We start from the raw sequence: 23,935 nt of genomic DNA, 5'->3' as shown, positions 1-23,935 counted from the left end.
TTTTCCTGTCCAGGGAAGACTCCTTAGGACAAGGACACTCAGTACTTGTCCTCGTAAAGCTTTCCATGCTTTTAAAACCCCTTCTGCACAAGAACAGGATGGGGTCCTAGTTGACAAATATGCACTAGCAGTTTATATGACAGAGCAGTATTATTTATGACCACTCCTTTGAAGACTCTCCAAAAACCAGTTCAAATCCCTTCAGAAAAGAAACATGTAATTTGTCATGTGCATCAGAAATGGAATGGCATACTAAGATGTAAGAGCTTATATTGGAAAAAAAAAATGCATGCACATACACTCCTGTTTTTTGGTCTTCCCTCCTCTCCCCCCCAAATCATACCTTACTGTTGGATAGGCCAGCTGGATGGATAGCTTCTGACCTAAAACATTATCACCACTTGTTTTACCCAAGGCTTGTTTCATTCATTAATGAGGTGCATGGTTGTTGGGAGAAGATAATTGTTACTGATGGGATAGGCTCTGAAGTCTATTCCTAGGAGAGCTTTGTTCAGAAAGGGAAGGCAGATCAAAGATGATTTTCTCACCAGAGACCCATAAAGAGCAGTAACTTTTCACAGCACCATCCTCAGCTGTATCTCAGCTGTATCACTTTCTACCCCTAATGGAACAGATTCTTCCTACCTAAACATCTGAGACCCTATCTGCTTGAATAGGCTTAAGGGAGAAAATTGCACTTTTGCCAACAGACAGACAACAGGCATCTACTGTCCACAGCTAGAATCAGGAATTCAAGTGGTATGAAAGAGGCCAGCCCTAACAGCTGGCAGAAGCCATCCTTTCCTCCTTGTTTTATCAAATCTTTTCAGTTGCTGTGAATGTAAATGGTCTGTGAAATGGGACTCCTTCATACTCATCCCAGTAATGATGATAAACCGCTATGCAAGCAAGTAAAGAACCTTAATGCAATTTAAAGGAACATATGTACTTATGATTGTGGGGAAGGAGGAAGAAAAACTGATGGGGCAAAGCTCACCAGTGTTTACCTGTGCAGTGAACTCAGCAGCTCCTTCAACAGTCCAACAGTGAAACACTGAGAATTGGAGGGCCTGAGGGCTTGGGATTTCTGTGGAAGCCTTAAGTGTGAAGGAAGAGACATTTGGGCAGATACTGAGCTGCAGTCAGTGGGATGAGAAAAGCAGCAGGTTAATTCAGTTAGAAAGAAAAGATTTGTTTTCCTTGGTAACAGGTAAAGAAAAAGAGTCTACAGCCCTAGGCTGAAGCTCCAAGAGGAGTTTCTTCTTCATATTAGAAATTAAGAATGGGCAACTCAGACTATCGGGAGTCATTTATCTGGCTCTGATGCTCACCAAAACTCAAGCAGCTTTTCTGTTTTTAAGGGCAGGGCAGGCTTCCCTTTTCTTCGTACCTTTAAAATCCTACCATGAACTCCCACTATCCACTGCTGGCATAGAGAGGACTATGGGTAGACTCAGGAACTGCATTGAGCCTTTGGGCTCTCAACCCCAAAGCCCCCCAGGCACAGCCTCCATTAGCCCTCCCAGCAGGATCCATGCTTTTCAGGAACTTCTTCCACCTGCTCTCCCTGGAGCTGTCCTATTTGTTCTCCATCATCCCTAAAATCCACTGTCCTGAAAGAGCTCTTGCATTTCTCCCCATGAGCCCCCATAGCCACAAAATAGACCAATATTTTAAAAGAATAAGTAGTTTACATTTGAATAGGAATATTATACATTAAGATACTATAGAAAAAAAAATATACACATACATACACAGACATTTGTGCCTCTAAATTTTGTGGAAACTGCAATAATTTTGTACCACAAAAAGCACTCATTACCAGCACTGATTTCCATCCAACAGGCCTCCAAGCCTTGAACGAGAGCTATAGATGTGTACCTTTTTACACTTCTACATTTTACCAAAAGGTTAATTTTGCTTGCACATACAGAAGCACATCTCTTCTTGTAAAGCAACCAATCACTCTTACAGACAACCAACAACAAGGATAACAGGAGAATCAGTTGTTCATTTACAGTATTGTTGAAGGTCAGGAATTCCAGGTTTGCAAAATAAGTGCTTGCACACAACAACCACAACAAAACAAAGTAAACATCAGAAAAATGTCTGCAATGCCAACACAAAGTAATAACCAAGTACTTTGCACCAAGCTACATAGATTACTCTGAAAAATCAGCCCTGAGTACTCTATTTAAACAACTTTAACCATTGAACGTGGCAGCATTTACTTCTGATTTTTTTTTCAGATACATAACAGTCTTCTCTGTAAAATGTAGATGGACAAAGGCATTAAATCAAATCTAGAGACTGGACATGGGGGATGAGTTCATGTTCCTCCTTTAGCAACATGCACAAAACAAATGTAAAACACACTTTGAAAAAGAATGATTACATTGAATTAAAATAAACAACATAACAATAAACTGAAATATATATCTGGAAGACAAAGAACTGAAATTCTGTGAAAATGAAGAAAACTGAAGACAAAAATGTATTGACTCAAGAATAATTTGAAATAAATTTTCCAATAAACAGAATAATAACAGAATTGCAAGTCTAATCCCCAGATTTTAAAAACAACTAATTCTTTATTGCTTCTTTAAAACTTCCAACTTTTTCTTCTATTGTTTTCAGAGTACCATGCAAATCAGGATAGAATACAAAATTAATTTCAGAACCTGCAATTCAAGATGGACTAAAAGAGTGTTTTCTCCAGCTGTGAGCACTAGGTCAAAACCAGAAATACCATCAGAAATACTGTGCAGCACAGGATGAGACTGTAGCTCACGGTGGAAAGAACTGTGCTAAAACCAGAACTGTTGATGAGGAAACTAAGCAAGAACTGATGGAAATATACCTTGACTTTCCTTAAGCTTTTCCTCCAATCTCAAATGTATTGTCTGCTTTGAAGAGAACTAAAACAGAAATAACCTCTTGCTGGTAATCTTTAGCTGTAATTTATTCTTTTGAAAAGAAGGATTCTCAACAATGAGGAAAAATTCTCAAAAAAAGAGCAATATAGGGAAAGAGAATATAGGTTGGAATGCAATAGTTTAAACTTAAAGAAAAACTGGCCATGATGGATTTATTGAATACAGTAGCATGGAAGGAGGTATGCAGTTTTTGAGCTGGTATGCAGGTATGCAGTTTTTGAGGAGGTATGCAGTTTTTGAGCTGGAAAACAGAAGGGGACTGCTGACTGAGTGTTCCAGAACTAACACTGCAGCAGACAACGTCCATCTGGGAGATATTTTTACAATTAGCAAAACAACCTACCAAAAAACACAACCAACAAACAAATAAAGCAAGATTAAAAACCCCAACCAAATAAATAAATGCCACAGGTGAATCTTGTGGGATTTTTCCTACCTAGGAATGAGTAAAGCATATAAAAAAACAAGTCAGTGTAGATGCTAAATATTGGAGGCTCCAAAAAATGGAGTTTTTTTTATGCACTTTCATGATAAAATACTGGCTCTTATTTAATAAGAGCATAATCCTGTTGGAAAATTCTAATGGGAGCTAACCCAGAAACATTAGCTTTAAACACATAATGTTTACAATGTTAGTTAACCTCAGAGAAGTTAATATATGTTAAGACTAAGATATAGCACCTAACAGATTTTGCACATAAAGGCATTTGGAACGCAAGTTCAATGTAAGGCTTTCAAAAGTTTTAGGTTTAAAGACTCAAAAGAAAATGAAAAAAAAAAAAATTAAATGGCCACTGTTTAGAAGATGTTTGTGAATGCTTGAATGTAAGGTAAAGTAACAATTTTAAAATGTTAATATTTTGGTTCATATAATATTCACAACACTTTCTTCTCTACATAAATGAACTAATAATTTTGTTGGGGTTCTTTGTTTGTTTTAAGTCTGAAAAAGAGAGAAGTCCTCACACTGAATTCCTCCACAGCATGCAGGAAAAAAAACCTGTTTTATGATCAAGCTCTCAACTACTTAGCAGGAACTAATAACAAAAATGCTCCTATTGCTGTATAGAAACTACTCTGAATGTTGCTCTAGGAATTCAACATCTGAAGCAAACAGTGAAATTGCTTAACTTGATATCTATGTTGTTATCAGTTTCACTTCATTTACAGCTTTAAATTGATTCCAAGTTATTTGTAGGTGCGATTTTTTTTCTAAAGGAAACGTCTGTCACATTACACAGCTCAGTTACTTACTATGGCTTTAACTCAAATATTACTAAACCTTAATTTTTATCACATTCCATTTTCTAAAGATTACTGGTAATTATTTTAATTGTATGGACCACGGAAGTCTGAGAATATGTCACTTTTGAAAGAGATTAGTTTTTTTTCAGAATGTCATGGTGACAGCATACTGTCAGTAATCAAAAACATGTTGCTTTGATAACTTCCTTTGTTTTCTTGGGCTTCTCTTTCTTAGGAATGTATCCACAAGCCCTACATACCAAACAACAGCAGGTTAAATCACATCTGTCTGAGCTGATAGCTTTAAGTGCACAAAGCAAGAGGTAGATAAGCTGAAATGGCAGCATCAATCATTTTCCATGAGAAGACTCCTACATTTAGTTGTTATGACCAACTGCAATTACAGCATTGCTGCAGAGGAAGGCTGCATGCATCAATGAACCTCATTATAAAGCCAGAACTTAAGTTCAAAGATGTCAAGTCAAAAACATTCACTGTTACAATTCACACACTTGTCTTTATCATACAACCTTATGTTCACCTGGAAACCTCACCTTTCTCCTCTCCTTGATCTTCACACCATTAACATTATGATCAGGTCAAAGCTGCATTTTCTTAAGCATCCATGTCCTTTATCACTTTGAAGTTTAGCATTCTGGACCTTTCTTTTGTCACAAAACCATTGCCATACTGATCCACTTTGCTGTTGGATTCTGTGATCTTGGAGCTGACAGATTCTATGGTCTCTGTAGTACAATAAGAGTCAAGGGTCTCAAGCAGAAAATGTGAACCCAGCATTGTGATTCACATTCTAAAGCCAAGGAATTAAATTGTGGAAGACCTTCAGAAACAATGAACAAAATGGGCCATTTGGATAGAATCCAAATTACTCAAAACTTGAAACAGAAGAGAGAGGTGGTGTTCCATGGGGCAACTGAATGACCTGGAGTTGGCAGTGAGCCACATCAGTCAAACAAAAACAGCTTTCTGTCAGCAGCACCCTAAAATATGCTTAGTCTGAATGTCATAACAATTAAAAAAGAATGGCAGTACTTTGAGAGCACCTGCCTTTCCTTCCAAGACATTTAGAGTTCTCCAATTTGAAAAATCCTTCCAGGCTTCACAGGTGAAGGTGAAGAACTATGGTGAGGAACTGTGGCAGTCTCTGATTTTATCTGTTTCCATAGACAACGCTTTTTCTTTTGGTTCTTGTTTAACTTGGCTCACACAAGTAACAACACTCTCTGTATTTTCTTCAGCTTAAAAACAAAACAAAAATCAAATGTTGAAGTTCAAACTCCATTGACAATGCTTCAGCCCCCAATAACTGTGCATTTAAAAGAAAAATATTTCAGGAACTCAAGCTAATAGTTAAGGCACATATGAAGTTTACTGCTTTTTAGCCTGACAGCCAGTTATGTCACCTACTATGCTCTAAAACACTGCAAGTTGACATGAACTTACTGCAGTAAGGCTCCCCTCGAGTAACAATATTTAAACCAAATTTTAAAAAAACGTGTTTGGAGATATAAAATCATGTTCACAAAAAACGTCTTTCCTCTTTCCCATGGAAAAATAAAAAAAAAAACTGTTTAGAGTTGTCTGTCTTGGAAAGAAGTCTGTCTTGGAGTACCCCACTATCAACACATTTGTCTCCTTTCTTCAAGACACACAGAACAAAATCCACCGTATTTTTTCTATTCTAATATTGACATATTATTGAGAAAACTGCAACTTACTAAGTGCTGGCTGGTTGTCCACAATCCGTACTGGAATAGTATGCACATCTCCCAAGAGAATTTGATGCATTCCTCCTTCCAGGCCTCTGGAGTCATCCACCCCTTCAGCTGGTACCAGCTGGCCCATGGCAACCAGACTCTGATCAGAGCCAGGCAGAGCCCCAAAAGCAGGTGCAGCAGCACTGTCCTGTGTTAGGCCAGCACCTGCTTGCAGACTCTGCCCCTGACTCAGTGCTAGAGAATGGCTGCCTATTGCACCCCCCAGGGAATCCAGGAGACCTGCAGGGCTGGGAGGGGAATGGTTATTTACAGCTAGCAGGGCTGTTGATCCATTTGTTGAGGTAAATGCTGACTGCAACTGTAATCCCTGTGAAAGAGAAGGCAGAAGTACCAACATAGCAACATTCACAGTAGAAGGAGTTTGCATTTAATAGCATATATTGTCTAGGTTGCTTTTGACTTCCTACTCATTAACTCTTCTGAACACTCAATCCCAGCAACTCTAGGTTCAAAATGTACTTGAAAACAATTAGGACAATGGAATCCAGCAGCATTTAGAAGATTGCTTATGACCATAAAGTTCTAATTTTGGATTGATATTCAGTTTCAGATCATTCCCCAGTACTGCCCATTCCCACAAGAGGTGGGTACTACAAGCTAAGTACACTGCTTTAAATAAAATTTTGTGAGATGGAGTCAGGCTGCCCTCAGAAAGAGAAGAAACAGCAAGTAGAACAGAATCTTACTACAGATCATATTTCTAGGGAAAAGATCATGCATTTTGTTTGGGTTCAGGAAATATGAAGGCAGATTTTCAAAGTAGTTAAGGAAGAGGGACAAGAGAGCCAGCTTCAAAGGGAGATGAGCTTTAGAAGAAGCTCTTTTAGCATGACATTCTTATCCCTCCCTCTTCAGCCTTTCAACCTGCAAGTTTACAGCTATGAGCTAGGAGCAGTTTCAGGATTTTAAGGTATTTTCTTAAGAGGCCGGAGAAAGATTTAAAAGGAATAAACAAGACTGTCTTATCTCCCTGCAGTTTTGCAGCATTTTCATTATGAAATGACCATTTGGCAAATGAACAGGTACTTGGTTTGAGGTAGAAACCCACTACTTTTATCCTCTTGGTTTTGCCTTCACAAGAGACCTTAACTTCAAAGTGTCAAAAGATGGTAGTGGGATCCTCTGAACCACAACTAAATGTGACATGCAAGAGCAACCAGAGTAAGAGCTGACAGCTACTTCAAAGTCCCAGTGTTACACAGCTATGTTAGGGATCAGTTGAGAGGGAACTTGCTGTTCTCAGCTTGCCTTCAGCACTTCCAGCACAGCATGTTTGATGTTCTGTAAATGACTTGACTGTACCTGAAGTTGTGCAAATATCTTGGGCTGAAGTGAAGAGAGTGAAGACAAGAGCTGAGCTGTTTCTGGTATCAAGGACTCCCCACTCTGGCTGGATTCTGCTTTGGTGATGACTGACTCCACTCCCGAGCTCCCTATGGTGCCAAAGTGAGGAAGCAGACAGTTATGACAAATCTCTTCTTCCTGTTTAATAAAAGCCTCCCCAGTGAACCAAACAAACTCCCTTCAATCTCAATACAGATATACAGAAGACACATATATACATACATATGTGCTGTTCTCTTTGCAGAACTTGGATGCTAAAGAAAGAAAACTAGGTATGACAAAAAGACAAAACTGCAGGAAGTTTGTATGTATCTGTACAGAGCAAAAACCAGAGGCACCAATAAATCTGTTCTTGAGAGCAAAGTAATTGCACCCTACACTATGCTTTGAATTTGTAATTATAACATAAAAGCTGAAACGTTTCTAGCAAAGCTGCAAATAATTTGACAATATTTATACCTGAGTAAGGGCTTAAAAACACACAGGTATCAAAAGAAAGGGTTGTCTTTCAAAATAAAAATTTACACAGGAAATTTTCTGTGTCTCACCACTCCCTTCCCATCTTTGTGAAATTAGTGTAACTTCTATGCAATATCATCCAAAGTCCATTTTTTCTGGAGGTCTTTCAGCCTATAGATTATATAATATCCTCAAAATTCTTATTTAATGCAAGATTGTTGAACTTCATTTCCTGAAGTTTGGCAAAAATTGAGATTTGCTTATAACAATTTCTGCAAGAAAACTTCTCATGAGATCATTCCATTTCCTGTTTGAGCCACCCAGAACATTTTGGTTAAACTTTATGCAGACACAGGCAGACAGTGCTCAGCTTCTTATTTCTCAGTTCCACTGTTATGGAGGTAATAGAAGAACATGCCCTGTGAATGCAGATTAGTCTGGTGAATGCAAAAATATTGAGAATGATCAATTGCAAAACATCTATCAGATAAAATGTTCTTTCCAGACAACGACCCCATTAAAATTTTTGTTTGCTTAAAGATGCTAAATAAAAGCCAAATTGATAAGTTTAATACTTCTGCCAACAACATCATGACTATGCATATTTTTTTCCACACATGCAGTCAAACACAAAAAAAACCAAAACAAAACAATAAGACACTTATAGCAAAATAATCATTCTTAAGTTCACCTGAGTGACAGGACATGACAGCAACCTCCCAGGAAGAAAAATGAACTTCTGTGACATAGCTAATAAAACACATTTGGAGACACAGGTTATTCATGCAGTCCTACCATCTGAAGGTGGTGAGGCAAATGCAACAGTCACTGTTTCTGTGAGGACATTCCCACTGTCTGTGGTCCATTGCAGCTGAAAGGAAAAAGGACTCAGTTCTCAGAAAGAGTGCAAGCTTGTCTACAGGAACACAGGCTCGATACAGGACTGATAAGAAAACAGTGTCTAAAACTACATTTTCTTACGTTTTTTATAATTATGCATTTTAGGACCTCTTGATTCACAAAAATAAAAAGTACTGTAAAAGATTTTTAAACATGCACTGTGTATCAGGAAGATACCTGGACTACACCAGTGTTGGGAGAGGGAAAAGACTGATGACATAGCATGACTAAACAGTACTGTTTGTCAAAGCTGATTTTAAATCAGCCATTTCCTAGCAGTTAGTCTCATAACTGGGAAAATTAGGATCACTGCGTACCCTTTATTACTCAACACACGGGAGAAAATTAAGGAACAAGATTTAAGAGTTACTGAGCATTTAGAAGATTCAACTCCAACCTCACTGCACTTACTATAAAGTGCATTTATTACTATTTACACATTCAAAATATTTACAAAGTCCTAATTTAGACAGCACCTGAGACACACTTCGTCCCCATTTTTTCAGCTACTGAAAAGTAGTAGTAACTTCAAAATATAGACAGTGACAAAGCCATGAAAAAAATTTTATGCCACATGTCAGTTTTTCTACACCAATGGCTTCCACTTCACACAGTCATCAAGAAGTGCTAATATGATGATCTGTCAACCAACTAACAGCAATCTAATGCTGATGACATAAATACTGAATAAGGTCAGAAGGTTTTATTCACATTCAATCCAGTCTTACTCAGCTACAGATTCCACTGAAAATATTGCTGCTGCAAATATAAAGTCACATAAAATTTTGGATGAAATACAGCTAAGTGATAAAAATTAAGATTTCCAGTATTTAACTCCAAAAATCAAAAAGATACACAAAGGCCAACATACTGTTGCTGGGATACTTTCTGAATTATACACCATCTCTCCATTCCTTAGGGACTTCTGCACTTCATGAATGTGGTTCTTGATGTCATTCACAGTGGGGAAGAAGGACAGGTTATGTCTTTCTGGCACTTCATCAGGTGTGAACAATTCTCTTTCCACATACTTTCTGTCGTATGTTAAAGGACATTTATTACCATACTTAAATATATTCCACTATTTCCTGCTGTTAAGAGACACTGCTACCTTCTCCCTCCCCTTGTTGCAATGACAAGACAAAAGTAAGCTAGATGATCTACTGAGCCAGTTCTTTGTGCATCAGCTACAGAATATGGAATATAAAACCCCCATTTATTCAAGTAACTTTAAAGAGTACAGCAGCTCTTAGTGGCTATCTACAATGATATGAAAAGATAGCAAAAGCTGGGGAAAAAAAAAACTTACGACATCTGGGAATTAGATTTAGTAATGCACCAGCACTACCCTTTAGCTGCAAACCAAATTAATCAAATACAAAAGTAGATATAGCACTTTAGACTGAGAGCACTGCAGACAGTTCTGTACCTTAGTTGCTTCCTCACTGCATAGACCTGCTCTACTCCCTGAGACACCAGTTCTCGGATCTTGTCTGCCACTTGAGGATGAAGTCGAGAAGGCAGAGTACTGTTCTCATCTCTAATGACTTCCTCCTCCTCCTCAGGAGAAGACGTAGAAAGATGGGATGGTGAAGGAGGGAGGCAGGAAGTTTCCATTTCATGATATTGGTGGGCTTGCTGAGTAGGCAACTGTACATACCACCTAGCAAGATGGAGAGAGTTTATACACACAATTCTCAAACAAAGGCAATAAGTAAGTGTCCGGGGGAAACAGTCTGAGAACTACCAACAACTAGTCAGTGTGACAAGTTTTTATAGCCCCTGAGCAAGAACATATCTTTCAGAACTCGGGGCCTTCTCACACCTTCAATGCAAAATGAACTAGATCAACCCCAAAACAATACAACTATTTCTAGCAATACCCTGCATGGAAACACCTGCTGAAGTTCCATAGCGTAGTGCTTAACACATTTACCAAATTAATACTTCAGTGCTACAGAAGTCTTACTGACATTGTGGATTTTTTTTACTATTAATAAGTGACTAAGTAAAAAACAAAACAAACAACAAAAAAAGACCAAGTAAAATACTGCTCTTTTCCATTTCATTTGTGAAAATAAAGAAAAAAGTGGAAGTTTCACCTGAGGACACCACCAGCATCTATCAAGTTCTTCTTCAGCATGTTGAATGCTTTCTCCTGTTCCATTCTTATTATTTTCTTGTCAATTTTAGGATCAGTAGGAACCCTGTATTCTGGAAACTTTTGAACCTTTTTAATATAGATCCTTCCAAGGAGGAATAAAAAAAGTTCTCCATCAGTATACTTTGTCCTTGGGAAGGGAAAGGCAAAAATCCCACTTACTTCATATCAGGCATTAATAAAGAAAAAGTTCAAGCAGAGTGATGTCAGGTCTGAGGAGTCTCTAAAAGAACTGTAAAATTCCTAAGGATACATTAATAGCTATGGATGCAGACAGACACACTTCTGTTCTGGTCTGCAAGCCACTCAGCCAGAGTGATTTTACTCCTCAGCAAAAGCCCTCATCCCTCAGTATAGTAAAACCCCAACACCAATTGTGAACAGGCTGCTGTTCACCCAGCTGTGCAGAATTGAGCACATACAGACCTAGCTGCAATTATCATCAAACACACTCTCAGCTCAGTAAAAACTGAACAAGCACCCAGGAGAATGCTCAAGGGTGAGGAAAAAAACCATTGGTGTTGAAGGAGAAAATCCCCAGTGAACAGGAAGAACTGTAACTCCTTCAGCACACAGAACATGTGCTAAACTAGGATGATTGACTGATATCAGTGCAATTAAAAGCCTGAAGAAGAAACAATAAATAAGAAGATGACAAAGTTTTAGAAGCAGAAATAGTCACTAAAGGACACCACGATAACTTGTGAATGCTCAGGTAGATAATGAATCCCACTTGTATTTCATAGTGTGATGTACTGCTACTTTGCATTCAGGGAATCTATCAAATTTCAGCCTTATTCAATCAGACATGACAGCATTTCCTCCTTACCTCTAAATGAGTATCAACCTCAAGGTATCAAGGAGATAAAGCAAAAGAGCTACTGTGAGTATCAGCTACCATCTCAAACCAGTGCTCGGTCATGGCTCACAGCAAGAATTCTTTCTTAGGATGCTCAGTCACTCTTATAGCTTTATATATAATTCTTACCTTGCTGGACAAGTGGCTTTGTACAGCTGGCTAGAGGTGCATTCCTGCTCACCAGCTTTTTTGGGCTGAAATCCTTTCCTCCTTGGCCCATATTGGCACTCCATTACAATGGCTCTGCTTCCTGGAAACAGAAAGTAATGCACTCTGTGCAAGCAATCACTTAATTCATTACACTAAAATACTAACTACAGAAGAGATGAGAGTTCTTTCTGTTTTCCATCAGACTCTTCAGAAGGCAGAACCCTCAGATATAGCAAGCAAATACAATGCAAATGCTTCTCTCCCAGCATGTAAAAACACAGAGCACTTTAAATAATTTCTCAAACTTATTACAACTCACAGCTCTCCTCAACATATGTGAGGGCAAAACACTGGACTTTGCCCTGGTGAGCACCAGTACTTTACAAGATGAGAAGTCTTGTAAGCCACCAAAGGAGCACAATATTGGTAATAAACATAAAACACAGAACCCCCAAAACAACAGAGAAAATCCCCAACTGAAATCAAAGGTGTGATGGTTTTGGATGGGATAGAGTTAACTTTCTTCACAGTAGCCAGCGTGAAGCTGTGTTTTGGATTTGTGCTGGAAACAGTGCTGATAACACATGGATGTTTAGTCACTGCAAAGCAGGGCTTACACAGAGTCAAGGTCTTTTCTGCCTCTCACTCCACCCCACCAATGAGGAGACTGAGGGAGACAAGGAATTGGGACAGGACACAGCTGGGACAGCTAACCCAAAATGACCAAAGTCATATTCCATGTCATATGGCAGCATGTGCAGCATATAGAGCCGAGGGAAATAGGAGGAAGGGGGGCACGTACAAAGTTAGAACGTTTGTCTTCCCAAGTAACTGCTATAAATGATGGTGTCCTGCTGTCCTGGGGATAGGAAGTTGTGAATGAATTTCTTACTTCACTTTGCTTGTGTGTGTGGACTTTCATTTACCTTTTAAACAGTTCCTATCTCAGCCCATGAGTTTTCTCACTTCTACCTTTCTGATTCTCTCCCCATCCCACTGGGGGAATGAGTGAGCGGCTCTGTGGTGATTTCCAGCTGGGGTCAAACCATGAGATAAGGTCAGCAGACATTTCCAGCCTCTTGGCTTAAATCAACACTTCAGACCATGCTGTTCCATAAAAGCTCAGCCTTGCAGTTAAGAAATCTTAACTGCTAAGTAACAGTTTCAGCACAGCACACCCACACAAAACCAGACAGGCTCAAACAAATATTGCTTTTCTCTAAATTTGAAGTAAGTGACTTCTTCCAGTCAGACCTCTAACAAAAGGGATTGACAAGCAAAGCATTGAAGTGATCAAGAAAGAAACATCTTCCAAATTTCTTCCACATCATGCTTAGTTATCTTTTATTTATAGTTTGTGTACTCAAGTATGCAGGCAAGGAGCTGCCTATGCTACAAGTGATATACCCAGAAACTTTTGAAGTATTGTAACAGCAACATAATGTGTTTCCATGAGATACCAAATGATTTGGATGAAACATGCATATGTCTCATATGCATGTTGGGGAAAAAAAAAGGGGTAAGTTGCTTTGATTTTATTCTTAGTTTTCTTTTATCTCACCATTTATGGCTGAAGCTTTAAAACTGGTGCTAACATTTCCCTTTTTCACTAACTCTCAGGGAAAAAAAGAATTAAAAACCCCAAATATAACCTACATTCCTCTCACTCATTTTCTTTATGTAGCAAGTAAAGCCCGTTCATTTTATATCCAAATTAAACTCTTGGTAATTTCATATGCATGAGCTAAATATGTAATTACCAACCTGTGAAGTCTGCATGAACATTTCAAAAAGAACCCCAAACGCCAAAAGTCTCTGCTGAGGTCTGTTGATGTTTATCTTGCTTGCTTGTTTGGCATTTTGAATTTATTTATTTATTACTTTAATGTTTGCAACTTAAATAGTTTATTGACTCCTGTGGAATAAACTCTTCTAAAGATCTTCAAGTTAGGCAAGAATAATTGAACAAGGTCTTACCCTTATGAGAACTTTCAGGTCCTAATAGAGCAGATGGGACCTCCCCTTAAAGACCTCATCACAAGAACCCCCATCAAATGGTACTTAGCTAATCTCTAAAGGACAAAAGGAAATAATCACGGCAAAACATAAAAAAGAAACAAGCTCCTTCAGACTCTCACAGCAGTGTGCAAGCTGCTCCTTTTTTTATGTTTGTGTCTTGGCCTTATCAGAACTAAGGAACAACATAAAGATTCTTCTTTGTGGTCAGCTGGGAGCTGATGTTGAAATGTTGAAAGTAGTTATTAAAATAAAAGTTAGTTACCTGCATTGACAAAGGGGATCCCATCATATGGGACATACTGAGATTTCCACATCAACCGTGTGGCGGGTTTGGCTGGGCTTGGAGACTGGCGCGTCCCCCACACACTCTGTGTTTGCTGCTTGTGTAGCATGAGAACGCTCTCTAACTCTGCCTCGCTCACACAATAGCCGCGGTACGAATCCCCAATTCTCTGCGTGGAAAGGATGGGAGATAATAGGATTATTCACCCATCTGACTGCTGAACACTACACAAGAAAACGAAAGCAGTCAGGGACTCTGGCAGGTGAGAATATAGGCCCAGATTTTTGGCATTCCATGTTTTTTATTCTCATAAAGAGATAGGATCTAACAGAAGAGCAATCCCCACTGAGGTCAGGAGTTGTCAGCCATCCAAAACCCTAAGAACACCAAGAATCCCTGAAAAGGTTACAGTCACTGTCAACTCTGATTTCCAGAGGACAACTTCACTCTTGTGGTTTACCCCAAACACACGTCAGTTGCGATCACTCTCTAGACAAATTAACACTACATGAAGTTTTTCACTTGACTGCCATAGAGGATCTCTGCATTTACTGCAACACACACGGCACTGAGCTGGAGCAGAATGCAACTGCCCATACCACCAGTAACTGTCTCAGCTACTTAGTGCACTAACTTTGAACTGAATGTCTCACACAACATCCCTCTCAACCTTCAAGGCACTCTTGATTCTCAGCATTACACAGAAACATACTATACCAGATTTGCTATGTGCAAACTGATGATGGTTTCAATGAACTCTGCTAATGTCTGGGCAACGCCACAAAAACTGCATCTAACTTGACTCAAAGAAGTTATCCACCTACTCAGTAGTTGCTACTCCAGCTACTCAGTTCCATCACAATTGGTTCGGTGCTGGTCTGCAAAGGCCCAGCCAGCAAACAACAAAATTACTGGATCAGAGAACTTTTCATCCAAACTGAGAAGGCAACACTTCCTTCTGTTCATATGCAGCTGAGGGTCAGGCTGGCCAAGTAGCTGTAACAGCCAGAGTAGTTTGCCAGCTCAGTCTTAAAGTTTATCTGTGGGACAAACACATGGTGAATGAGTACTAAGGTCTGATATATTTGTTTTGCCACCTTCAGTGACAGAATAGCCAGATGTTTAATACTGTCAGCAAAAGAGTCTCTCCAAGATTATCACACACATACCTTAGCAACAACTGCTTAAAACCTGCCTCACACTCATCTAAGAAAAACAGAATGTGCTGCCACATGTCTGTGGCTAGCAAGACCTAAAGTCAGCAGTGAACCAGTGAAGATCTTGTGAATGAACTGGGCCAGCACAGTGCTGCTGCTAGTGCAAGGCCAGACATGGAGGGTGGTGTGTGTACGGGGTGTGAGTCATTGAGACACGAGCTGTTCACACCTCAGAGCTCACTGCTCTGCAGGCACTGCTGCAGCAGCTAACCAAGTCTGCACAGGCTGCACTCACATGGCTCTGGGAGCAAGAAACATCGGCAATTGTTTAGCTAGAAGCTATAAATAATACTTCTGAAGAAAACTTGATCTGAAAAATTCAGGAGAAGGAAAGTAGCCTGAGGAGTACTAGAACTTCTTTCTTTCCAGAAGTCTGGGATGTTGCCTTTCAGAAGAGGGATTACAGCACCGCTGCACATAATAAATACTGCAAAATCAGCTGGGTTTTTTTTCCATACCTTATACCTGGTCACTAAAAATAGGTAATTGACCTTATTCTAGAGAGATGAGAAGACTGACAAAACCATTGTGCCAGAAAAGTAGCAAAAACAGTTAAGGAACTTTCTCCTATTCTGACTTTACTTTTGCACTAGTTAGATCATTTTCCCTAAACTGGTGGAAGGGGAGAAGGAGGACAAGAAGAAAACCATACAGCATGTAAGATCCCTGCTTTCTACAGGCTTCACAAGTAGGAAAGAAATGGACAAACAAGACTACCTTCTTCAGACAAATAACTTAATTGTGTATAGTTAATTAATGCAGTTTTAAATTACATTTTATTTCAGTAGACTGATACATGCAGGAAATGCATTCTGATCAGACCACTGAAAACTAAATATAAGTTATTGAAAGGAACTGTTTAAATTAACTCTGTAACAATGATTACCTTGAAGTAATCACATACTCTTCAGCCCTTTAACTCCAAGGTTCAAGCCAAAAAATAGAGTGATTCCTTCTTTCTCCCCTGGTCTTGCCTCAGCAAAGTACATAAAAGCTTACCCTAAAGTAAACACACCAAGACTGCAGTTTTCCTTGAGGAAACTCACAACAGCAGGCTACCAGAGGCATTTTGCAGTCCAGACACAGTAAGTGTAAGCTGAACATTTCAAGGCAGCCAGCTTTTACTGCTCTGTGTTTGCCCACAGTACCAACTGCCAAAGGAGTCACTGGCCTTTGGAGTGCAGTGGCTTCACCTGCTGACATCTTGTGCAAGCCACAGAGACCGCAACACTGGCTTAAGCTTGCTTCAGTTCTGAAAGACAACTGAAAGAGTGGAGTTGTGACCTGACATATTTACCAGTACCTCTCCAAACTGGATCTCCAAATTTCAGTAGGATCCTTCAATTCTGTTACTAGTAACAAAACATTTTGACACCTGAAAGATAATTGACACCTCAAAATCCCAGTGTCTCTAGTCTGTACCCAAAAAAGGCACAATACATCCCAGCACTCTCTGGTGGATCAGAGAGGATTAATGCATACAGGAAACAGTTCAGCTGAACAGCAGAGGGAGATGTTTGTGTCCTCAGAACATATTAAAATAGACATTATTTCTATTTCCTTTTCTTTAAAAATAAGAACTTTCCTATAAATGTCATTGTGAATTTTAAACACAGCAGGTGAAATTTCTTATAATAGAGAGACAAAGCAGATCCTAAGTCCTCTGATAATATGATACCAATAATAAATGATTCAGATAAGCCACATGGATGTTAAGACAGGAAAGAATGTACCACATAGTGTTAAAAACACAGTGAACTTCATGAAACTGCAACTTCTAGATATCAGTTTCCAAGCCAATAGAAAAAAAAATGGTAGAGATATCTAAAGAGATTAAGCAGCTACAGACCATGAGCTTTACTTTTAAGAAGTATTAAGAGAAAGTAAAAGAAACATCTGTCAGGAAGAGTCTGGCAGCAGGAGGAAGGGGTAGCTGATCTCTCAAGAAACTTCCTATCTCTCACCCCTTCCTGTTAAGGGACTTATGATGGATTCTAGCTGCTGATAGCATGCCAGTCATCAGGATAGTTCTGCAAACATTTAACAATATGCAACAAAGGAAGAGTTCTGTTTAAGTCAAAAGCCATCACAGAACATAAAGACAGAGCATTTTTTAACAAAAGAGGAAACAAGCACAAGTAACCTAACTTGCTGGGACAAAAAATAAAAATCAGCAATAATATCTAAAATAGGAATCCTTAGTGAAATATTGATATTAGGGTGCATTAAGTCTCAGAATTTACACTGGCCAATCACATGGATTTTGATTTCTATGTGATAACACAAACCACATGAACAGTTGCAGAAGTCAGTGAAATTTGCATTGTTGTTCAACAGCAAACCCTAACATGGCACACAATGGCTCTTCCCAGCTCTACAGCTTCCCAGCAGGCTCTATCAACCTGCTGCTATCAGGTTTTCAGCAGCACTTCTTTTAATTCAGGAGCAGTTGATGGTCAGTTACCCTAAAATTCTCAAAATAGAGAGGGATTTCACAGCATTTTATGTGTTTAACTGTGCTAGCAGTACCAGTGCTATATACCAAGAAGCTTGAACACTTCTACAGCTATGAATTATTCCTTTCAAGGAATAGGAACACTATCTCAGAGCTAGATGATAAAACATTAAGTCAGAATTCTTTGTGGCCCACCTCACAGTTCCTGAGACAGCGCGCCCATGCAGGCGTATCTAGTGGCAATGGCTGAAGAGGGATGGGAAAAGAATCTTCCACTACCCTGAAAAAAAATAGAAGTTTATACAGACATTCAGAAAAGCAACAACTTAGCCTAAACTACAGGTAAGATCAAATCAGTGTATTATGTACAACCCTAGAGCATATGATCAAATTATGGATATTGTCTCAACGTGCCTCAAAAACCTGTGGTTTTCATTTTCATATTCTATTTCATTGTTAAAATAATTTACAGTGAATAAAAGTATTAAAAACCCCACTGGTTTTCTACATTCAAGTCCTCCAAACATTCAGTGCACTGTGGGTTCATAACCTCTTTTCCATGGTAATTTTGTGATAACTATTACGAAAACAAACTGCAAGAAAAAATGGCAGTGCTAACAGTGGATCAAAGTGATTGTCCATCCTTTTAATCCCTGACCTACCTGGTGGCTGTTTTTTTTGAAACGGTGAGAGATGTCTGTGGATGTAGAATGTAACTGCTTGCATTGTCTGCTATAGAAGCCACCACCACAGTCTGCAGGTTCCCATCACCACACTTCTCTTCTGAAATATCTTTACAAAAAAAAAGCAGCTTCCTGGTTAATAACTGAATGAAGACTGGGGAAAAACAAGCTATCATTAAACTTTGTGTGTTGTTAAAGCAAGATTTTTGACATAGGAAAGAAGTTTTATAGATGATAAAGTAATCTAACAGTTGTAAATCAGTGCTCAAACTCCTGGCACACATGAAGATACACTTGGAAGGCTGTTATATTTAAGGACTTTGGTAATTGTGCTACTGCTTATGAATCATTCCACAACAAGGTAAATAATCAGAACAACTTGCAAATTACTCTGCTTCCAGGAATCCATACAGGATTGCAGGAGTATTTTGTTCAGCTGCAAGTCACATACTGGTTGCTTTTAAAACAAGAAAAAATGAGGTAATGATACTGCTTTGTACTTAGAAAAGAACACTTAATCAAGAAAAACAGGCCTCTTGTAATTGAATCTGACATACTGTTAGAACAAATGTTTTAGCCTTTCTTGGTAATAGGGAGCAATCCACAAGCCAAAAATTGCTCTTAGACTGAAGCCTGTGTATACAGTTAAACAAAAACATAATGGAAAACTGTGAAAGCAGATGTTCAATATTTTGGTCTAAATGTAAACACACAAGGTCTCTTTAGATGAGGGATTTTTGCCCTTCAGTTATGAAAGCTTCTTTCCCTCATCCAGAGAGAGTGGTAAGCTATTGACACAGTACAGAAATGGATGCACACAAAGCTCCATAAGAAGATTCCTAAGTGTGTATTCAGATTAACATCACTCTGGCTCAAAGCACTGGTTCCTCCTACAGAGTTGTGCCCTTAAGACACTGCAGGCTACTTGGAAGTCCACCATGTGCAGACAAGTGAAACTCAGGAGCTGACAGGCCACTCTCCTTTCTCTTTCACCTCCACGGTAAATTGCTGACAAGTCTCCCCAGCTATCTAAAAAAGACCAAGTCACTACAAAGTCTTTTACACAGTCAGTCTCTAGAAAAAAACAAAACAAACAAAAAACCCCCCACAAATTACACCTGTATCACTGTTGTAGAACATGTATTCAAATACTATGATACCGAGCCTCATGTTGAATGAAAAATGGAAATGCAAAACTACTATTTAGTATTTCAACTTAGTGCTTACAAAGAGTAGCAGCAATTATTTTGTAACTAAAGGCTCCAGTCAGCTTTAAAGTAATGTAAGACTCTGCTGTAACCAAACCTTGTTTTACCCCTGCAAGAGCTGGAGAGGGAAGGAAGGTTGAGCATTAGGGTAGGAACAAGTTTTTCAATGCAAGGTCAGGAAAACATATTGCAACCCTAAGTGAAAAGAGCTAGATCACTACTTGCATCCCAAATCTTTCTTCTATCCACCCAGCACCAGGACTCTATTCTTATTCTGAGCTATCATTCCACATGAACACTTAACCAGTGCTCAAATCTTGAAAACTTTCTAGAGAGAATGAAAAAACAGTTTAAAGAACATTTGAGAGTTTAACAAAATGTGACCACCTTGTTCTCAATCTCGGTCTGTGAATGCAACCTAGGACATAGCACTTTGCCATCCAGCAAGGATTGCAGATAAATAATCAATGCTTTCAGATTTCAGTATGTCCATTTTCTAGAGAAAACCTTAAAATTTGCACTTCTAGTTGTGTATCTCAGCATATGCTTAAAATGTGACAATTGACACATTCCAATTAATGGAAAGCTACATTTTATTTTCCTTGACTGGGGACTGAATTTCTACCTAAATGATTCATTCCTGGCTTCACAGAAGATCTCTATCTCATCTTCATCATATCTATCTCATCTTCACCAGATCTCTATCTGGCCTGTCTGCACTACAGGAATTAACTACTTCATTCACAATGAAGTAAACAAATACTGAAAGTTTGAAAGCTGATAGTACAGCTGACGGTACAAATATCCTTATTAAAAGCAAATAAGGCAAGAAACAACTCTGTCCTTGATATGTCAATCTACCCATCACATACCCTTCAGAAAGGGGGCATAAGAGCTCTCATAAGCTTTCATTATGCTTTTGCCCAACAGAAAATGTGGTGTGTGAGGCATCAGATTCATAATCAGAAAGCAGATTCAGGGCATATTTTGTCTTAAAACTAAGGAAAAGAAACAAGTTGCTTAAAAAAGACCATGGAGGATAAGCTTAGTCACAGGAACACAAACCCTCAGGTCCCACAGGTTAAACTCACCCTGCGTGCTGGTCACATCCAGAAGCTGACCTGGAGGAATAATCACTTGGGTCACTCCTGGCTGGGCAGAAGGAATGACATGCAGCACCTGTCCATTTTCTGACTGGCTGGCAACAATCATCTGTAAGGCAGTCACATAGAAGCATGAATGGCTCTAGTTTGTATGGTGATCAAGCAGCATGACTGGGTTTGATTATTACCAGAACAGGAAATATTTTGCTTAGAGTTAAGGCCTGAATATGTACTTGAATATACATTATAAGAAAGCTGTCTCTTTATTGTCAATTTCTTAAAATTACTTTCCCCTTTTAAAATAGGCCTTTAATTAAAGAAAGAAAAAAAACCCCAGTACTTTACCTGATTCTACAATGAATGACACATTTATTTGAAACTGACAACTCTATTATTAAAGTTATCAAACACCTGAAAGCCATTCATAGTTGGATTTGCTGTAACTCCATTCACAGATTAGCAGAACTAATAGTAACATAAAAAATGTGACCTTTACTTCTAAGAAACTGACCTCTATGGGCAGCATTTCATGCAAAAGCAAAGCGAAGAAAAGCTCCAGGGCTTAAAAAAACAACACAAATTAAATCACCTCGGATTCTGAAAAATTTGAACATCTCCTTATGTTATATTTATATAGGACATAATTACAAAGGACTCTGGGTGAGAGAGTTCCCCTTTTTACAAATAGATGTTACAAATGATGAAGCAACATTTTAAGAAAATGAATTGAGGGCCGGGGGAAAGGTAAGACATAATGACTTAGCTTACTGCTAAATGTTCTGATTCCCTCCAAAAAACACAGATTTATCCAGGGAATATAGAGAAAACAGTAGCAGTAGAAATACAAGATCTTATCACACTGCAGCATCCAGACTCCATACTGACAAAAGACATCAGTTAAAAACTAGTAATGGCTGCAGACAGGATTTGCCTACCTGAAGAATGGCAACTGGAGCATGAACTGTACCACTGAAAAGTTCCACCTTGTTGCTAGAGATAAAGTCTGAATCAGCTGTTGCTACAACAAACCACCACGTAAGAGAGTTCTTCAAAGAGCTCCCTCATCTGTGAGCACAGCCCCAGCCCTGTCTGCAGACACACTCACCATGGGTGCACTGGGGCCTCCCAGGGGCTGCAGCTCACACAGCGGCTGCCTGGGCTGCTCTGCCAGGTGGAATTCCTCGGCAGAGTGGGACCGTGGCTGGGGCAGCCGCGCCGGCACAACCGATGCAGGAGGACTGCCCGAGAGGGGGACTGTGATGGGCAGGGCTGGGGGAGAGTCGCTCTGGCCAAACAATAGATCCCTGGAATCCATGTACGTTAGTTGCTTTCACAGAGGAAAAACAGTAAAATGTACTTTGAGTAGCAACTTCTACGAAGGAAAAAAAAAAAAAACAAACAAAAACAAGAAAGAGAAGAGAACATTTAAAACCAGTGTGCTATACTGTATACTCGGAGCAGCTCTTGTCCTTCTGGATCAAGAGGCTAACACTAGCAGTTCTACTTTTGTTTTCCATTTCTATGCTGAAAATTAATCATATTCCTGCTTCTTAGACTGAAGTCTCTCTACTAAGACAAAAGAAAATCCCTTTTGCTCAAAATCTACTCCCCAAAACCATGTATCACTTTAAAACACCTCAAGTCTGCCCAGAAACTGAGAAGAATTATACTTAAACCAAAACTGTAAAATATTCACCAACTTGATTTGACTTCAGAAGAAATCCTAGACATTATTCCACTTGGCCTTTCCATACATGCATTTAGCTATGAAGAAAAAAAATCTCTACACATTTTTAGAATTCTTTACCACAGAAGAAACACAAGCAACACAACCTCCGATTCAAGGCCAAGAATCAGAGTTTCAAAATCTTAAAGAAATAAAGTGTATCTTCATCAAGTTTGCAGAACAGAAGTCCTAGAGTACATGCCATTTTCATTAAATTTAAGAGCATAGGCATAAATACTTGACTTGTTGAAACTCTGACAACACAAACATTAAGCATGTAAAAATAATGGAAAAATAGGCAGTCCTTGTGTACAACAACATGTCAAGGTGTCATTTGGCCAATGCAAGAAGGGCTGCAATTTGTTGCATCTCTTGCAGCAACTGCACAAACAACTCTGACGTTTTTGTGACAAAAATTAATACACTACAAATCAAAGAATGAGGAAAAATGTTTCTAAATTTTATATAAAAGTCAGATTTGATTTAAATAACTTCATCAAAAATTCTGCAGGTATAAATCTTCTGTGCTGAAACTGTCTACAGTGAACAACAGCAGAAAAGCAGCAACAAACAAATGGCACCTGTTGTATTAGACACTGTGCAGAGACCATAAGCACACAAGTAAATCACTACCTGAATGATATTTTATGTTAGAAAAACATTCTGCAGAAGAGCATTCATGCCCAGAAATCTCCCCAAATAAGAAGATCTGGCAGTATCTGATAAAAAAAACATGAAAGACTCCTCTCCCTCAATACATACACAGTGTCCTGTGTCCCTGGACTCTTTATTTGTCACATTTGGTCACTAAGCAATGCCACCTCATTTTCACTTGTCTTGAACCTCTCCTACTCCAGTGTATGCCATAAAGCATTCTTTTTTAAAGGGTCAACAAAATAAAACATGCATTTCTTCAGCACCATAGCAGGACATAATTACTGAAGGTTGTCATTACATGTAACATCTGGATAATCATCAGTTCAAAACTGAATGGCACAGGAATCCAAGGGAAGGATGCACTTTCTCAAAAGATACTATGTATTACTCTAAAGGCAAGAAAAAAAAAAATCCTGCATTGATGAAATAGCATATTTGAAACTCATCAGAGTGGATGCAAAGGAAGCATCTACAAGGACAAAGCATTCATACCTTACCTGAAAAATCTGATCATTTGTTTCTGATTCTCCTGTACCATTACAGCTGCCTATGAGCAAATCGTTAGATCCTTCCATAGCAATATCATGGTCAGCTCCACTGTCTTCCATTACAAGGTGACCTGAAAAAGTTATAAAAGTTCATTTTAGCCTTCTGCCAGGAGATTGCCACAGGTGTTGTTTTCAGGTCTTACAAATTTAGCATTACAAGTTCTAATGCTGCTGCAAGATAAC

The 23,935-nt window shown here is 38.9% G+C and overlaps 1 protein-coding gene across 10 annotated transcripts in view; it reads right to left on the bottom strand.

Moving 5' to 3' along the window:
- The window catches only part of CARF (calcium responsive transcription factor), a 31,968-nt gene that overhangs the window by 4,415 nt on the left and 3,618 nt on the right, over positions 1 to 23,935 (bottom strand). For 5 of the 10 annotated variants that reach the window (XM_053947668.1, XM_053947670.1, XM_053947671.1 and 2 more), the window contains exons 1-14: positions 21,927 to 22,171; positions 20,810 to 20,930; positions 18,490 to 18,619; positions 18,023 to 18,107; positions 14,135 to 14,324; positions 11,833 to 11,953; positions 10,786 to 10,929; positions 10,113 to 10,346; positions 9,555 to 9,717; positions 8,579 to 8,654; positions 7,283 to 7,413; positions 5,921 to 6,287; positions 4,736 to 5,440; positions 1,008 to 1,136 (exon numbers count right to left, since the gene is read on the bottom strand). In XM_053947668.1, the coding sequence (XP_053803643.1) occupies positions 5,322 to 5,440; positions 5,921 to 6,287; positions 7,283 to 7,413; positions 8,579 to 8,654; positions 9,555 to 9,717; positions 10,113 to 10,346; positions 10,786 to 10,929; positions 11,833 to 11,953; positions 14,135 to 14,324; positions 18,023 to 18,107; positions 18,490 to 18,619; positions 20,810 to 20,930; positions 21,927 to 22,136 (2,091 nt within the window). In that variant the 5' untranslated portion in view covers positions 22,137 to 22,171 and the 3' untranslated portion in view covers positions 1,008 to 1,136; positions 4,736 to 5,321. Of the gene's footprint in view, positions 1 to 1,007; positions 1,137 to 4,735; positions 5,441 to 5,920; positions 6,288 to 7,282; positions 7,414 to 8,578; positions 8,655 to 9,554; positions 9,718 to 10,112; positions 10,347 to 10,785; positions 10,930 to 11,832; positions 11,954 to 14,134; positions 14,325 to 18,022; positions 18,108 to 18,489; positions 18,620 to 20,809; positions 20,931 to 21,926; positions 22,172 to 23,701; positions 23,824 to 23,935 lie in introns of those variants that run through there. The other 5 variants (XM_053947667.1, XM_053947674.1, XM_053947675.1 and 2 more) reach the window with 3 other exon arrangements.

The sequence above is a fragment of the Vidua chalybeata genome, chromosome 7 (genome assembly GCF_026979565.1).
Source record: "Vidua chalybeata isolate OUT-0048 chromosome 7, bVidCha1 merged haplotype, whole genome shotgun sequence".
Taxonomy (NCBI): domain Eukaryota; kingdom Metazoa; phylum Chordata; class Aves; order Passeriformes; family Viduidae; genus Vidua; species Vidua chalybeata.
This window is presented reverse-complemented; position numbering and strand designations above follow the sequence as displayed.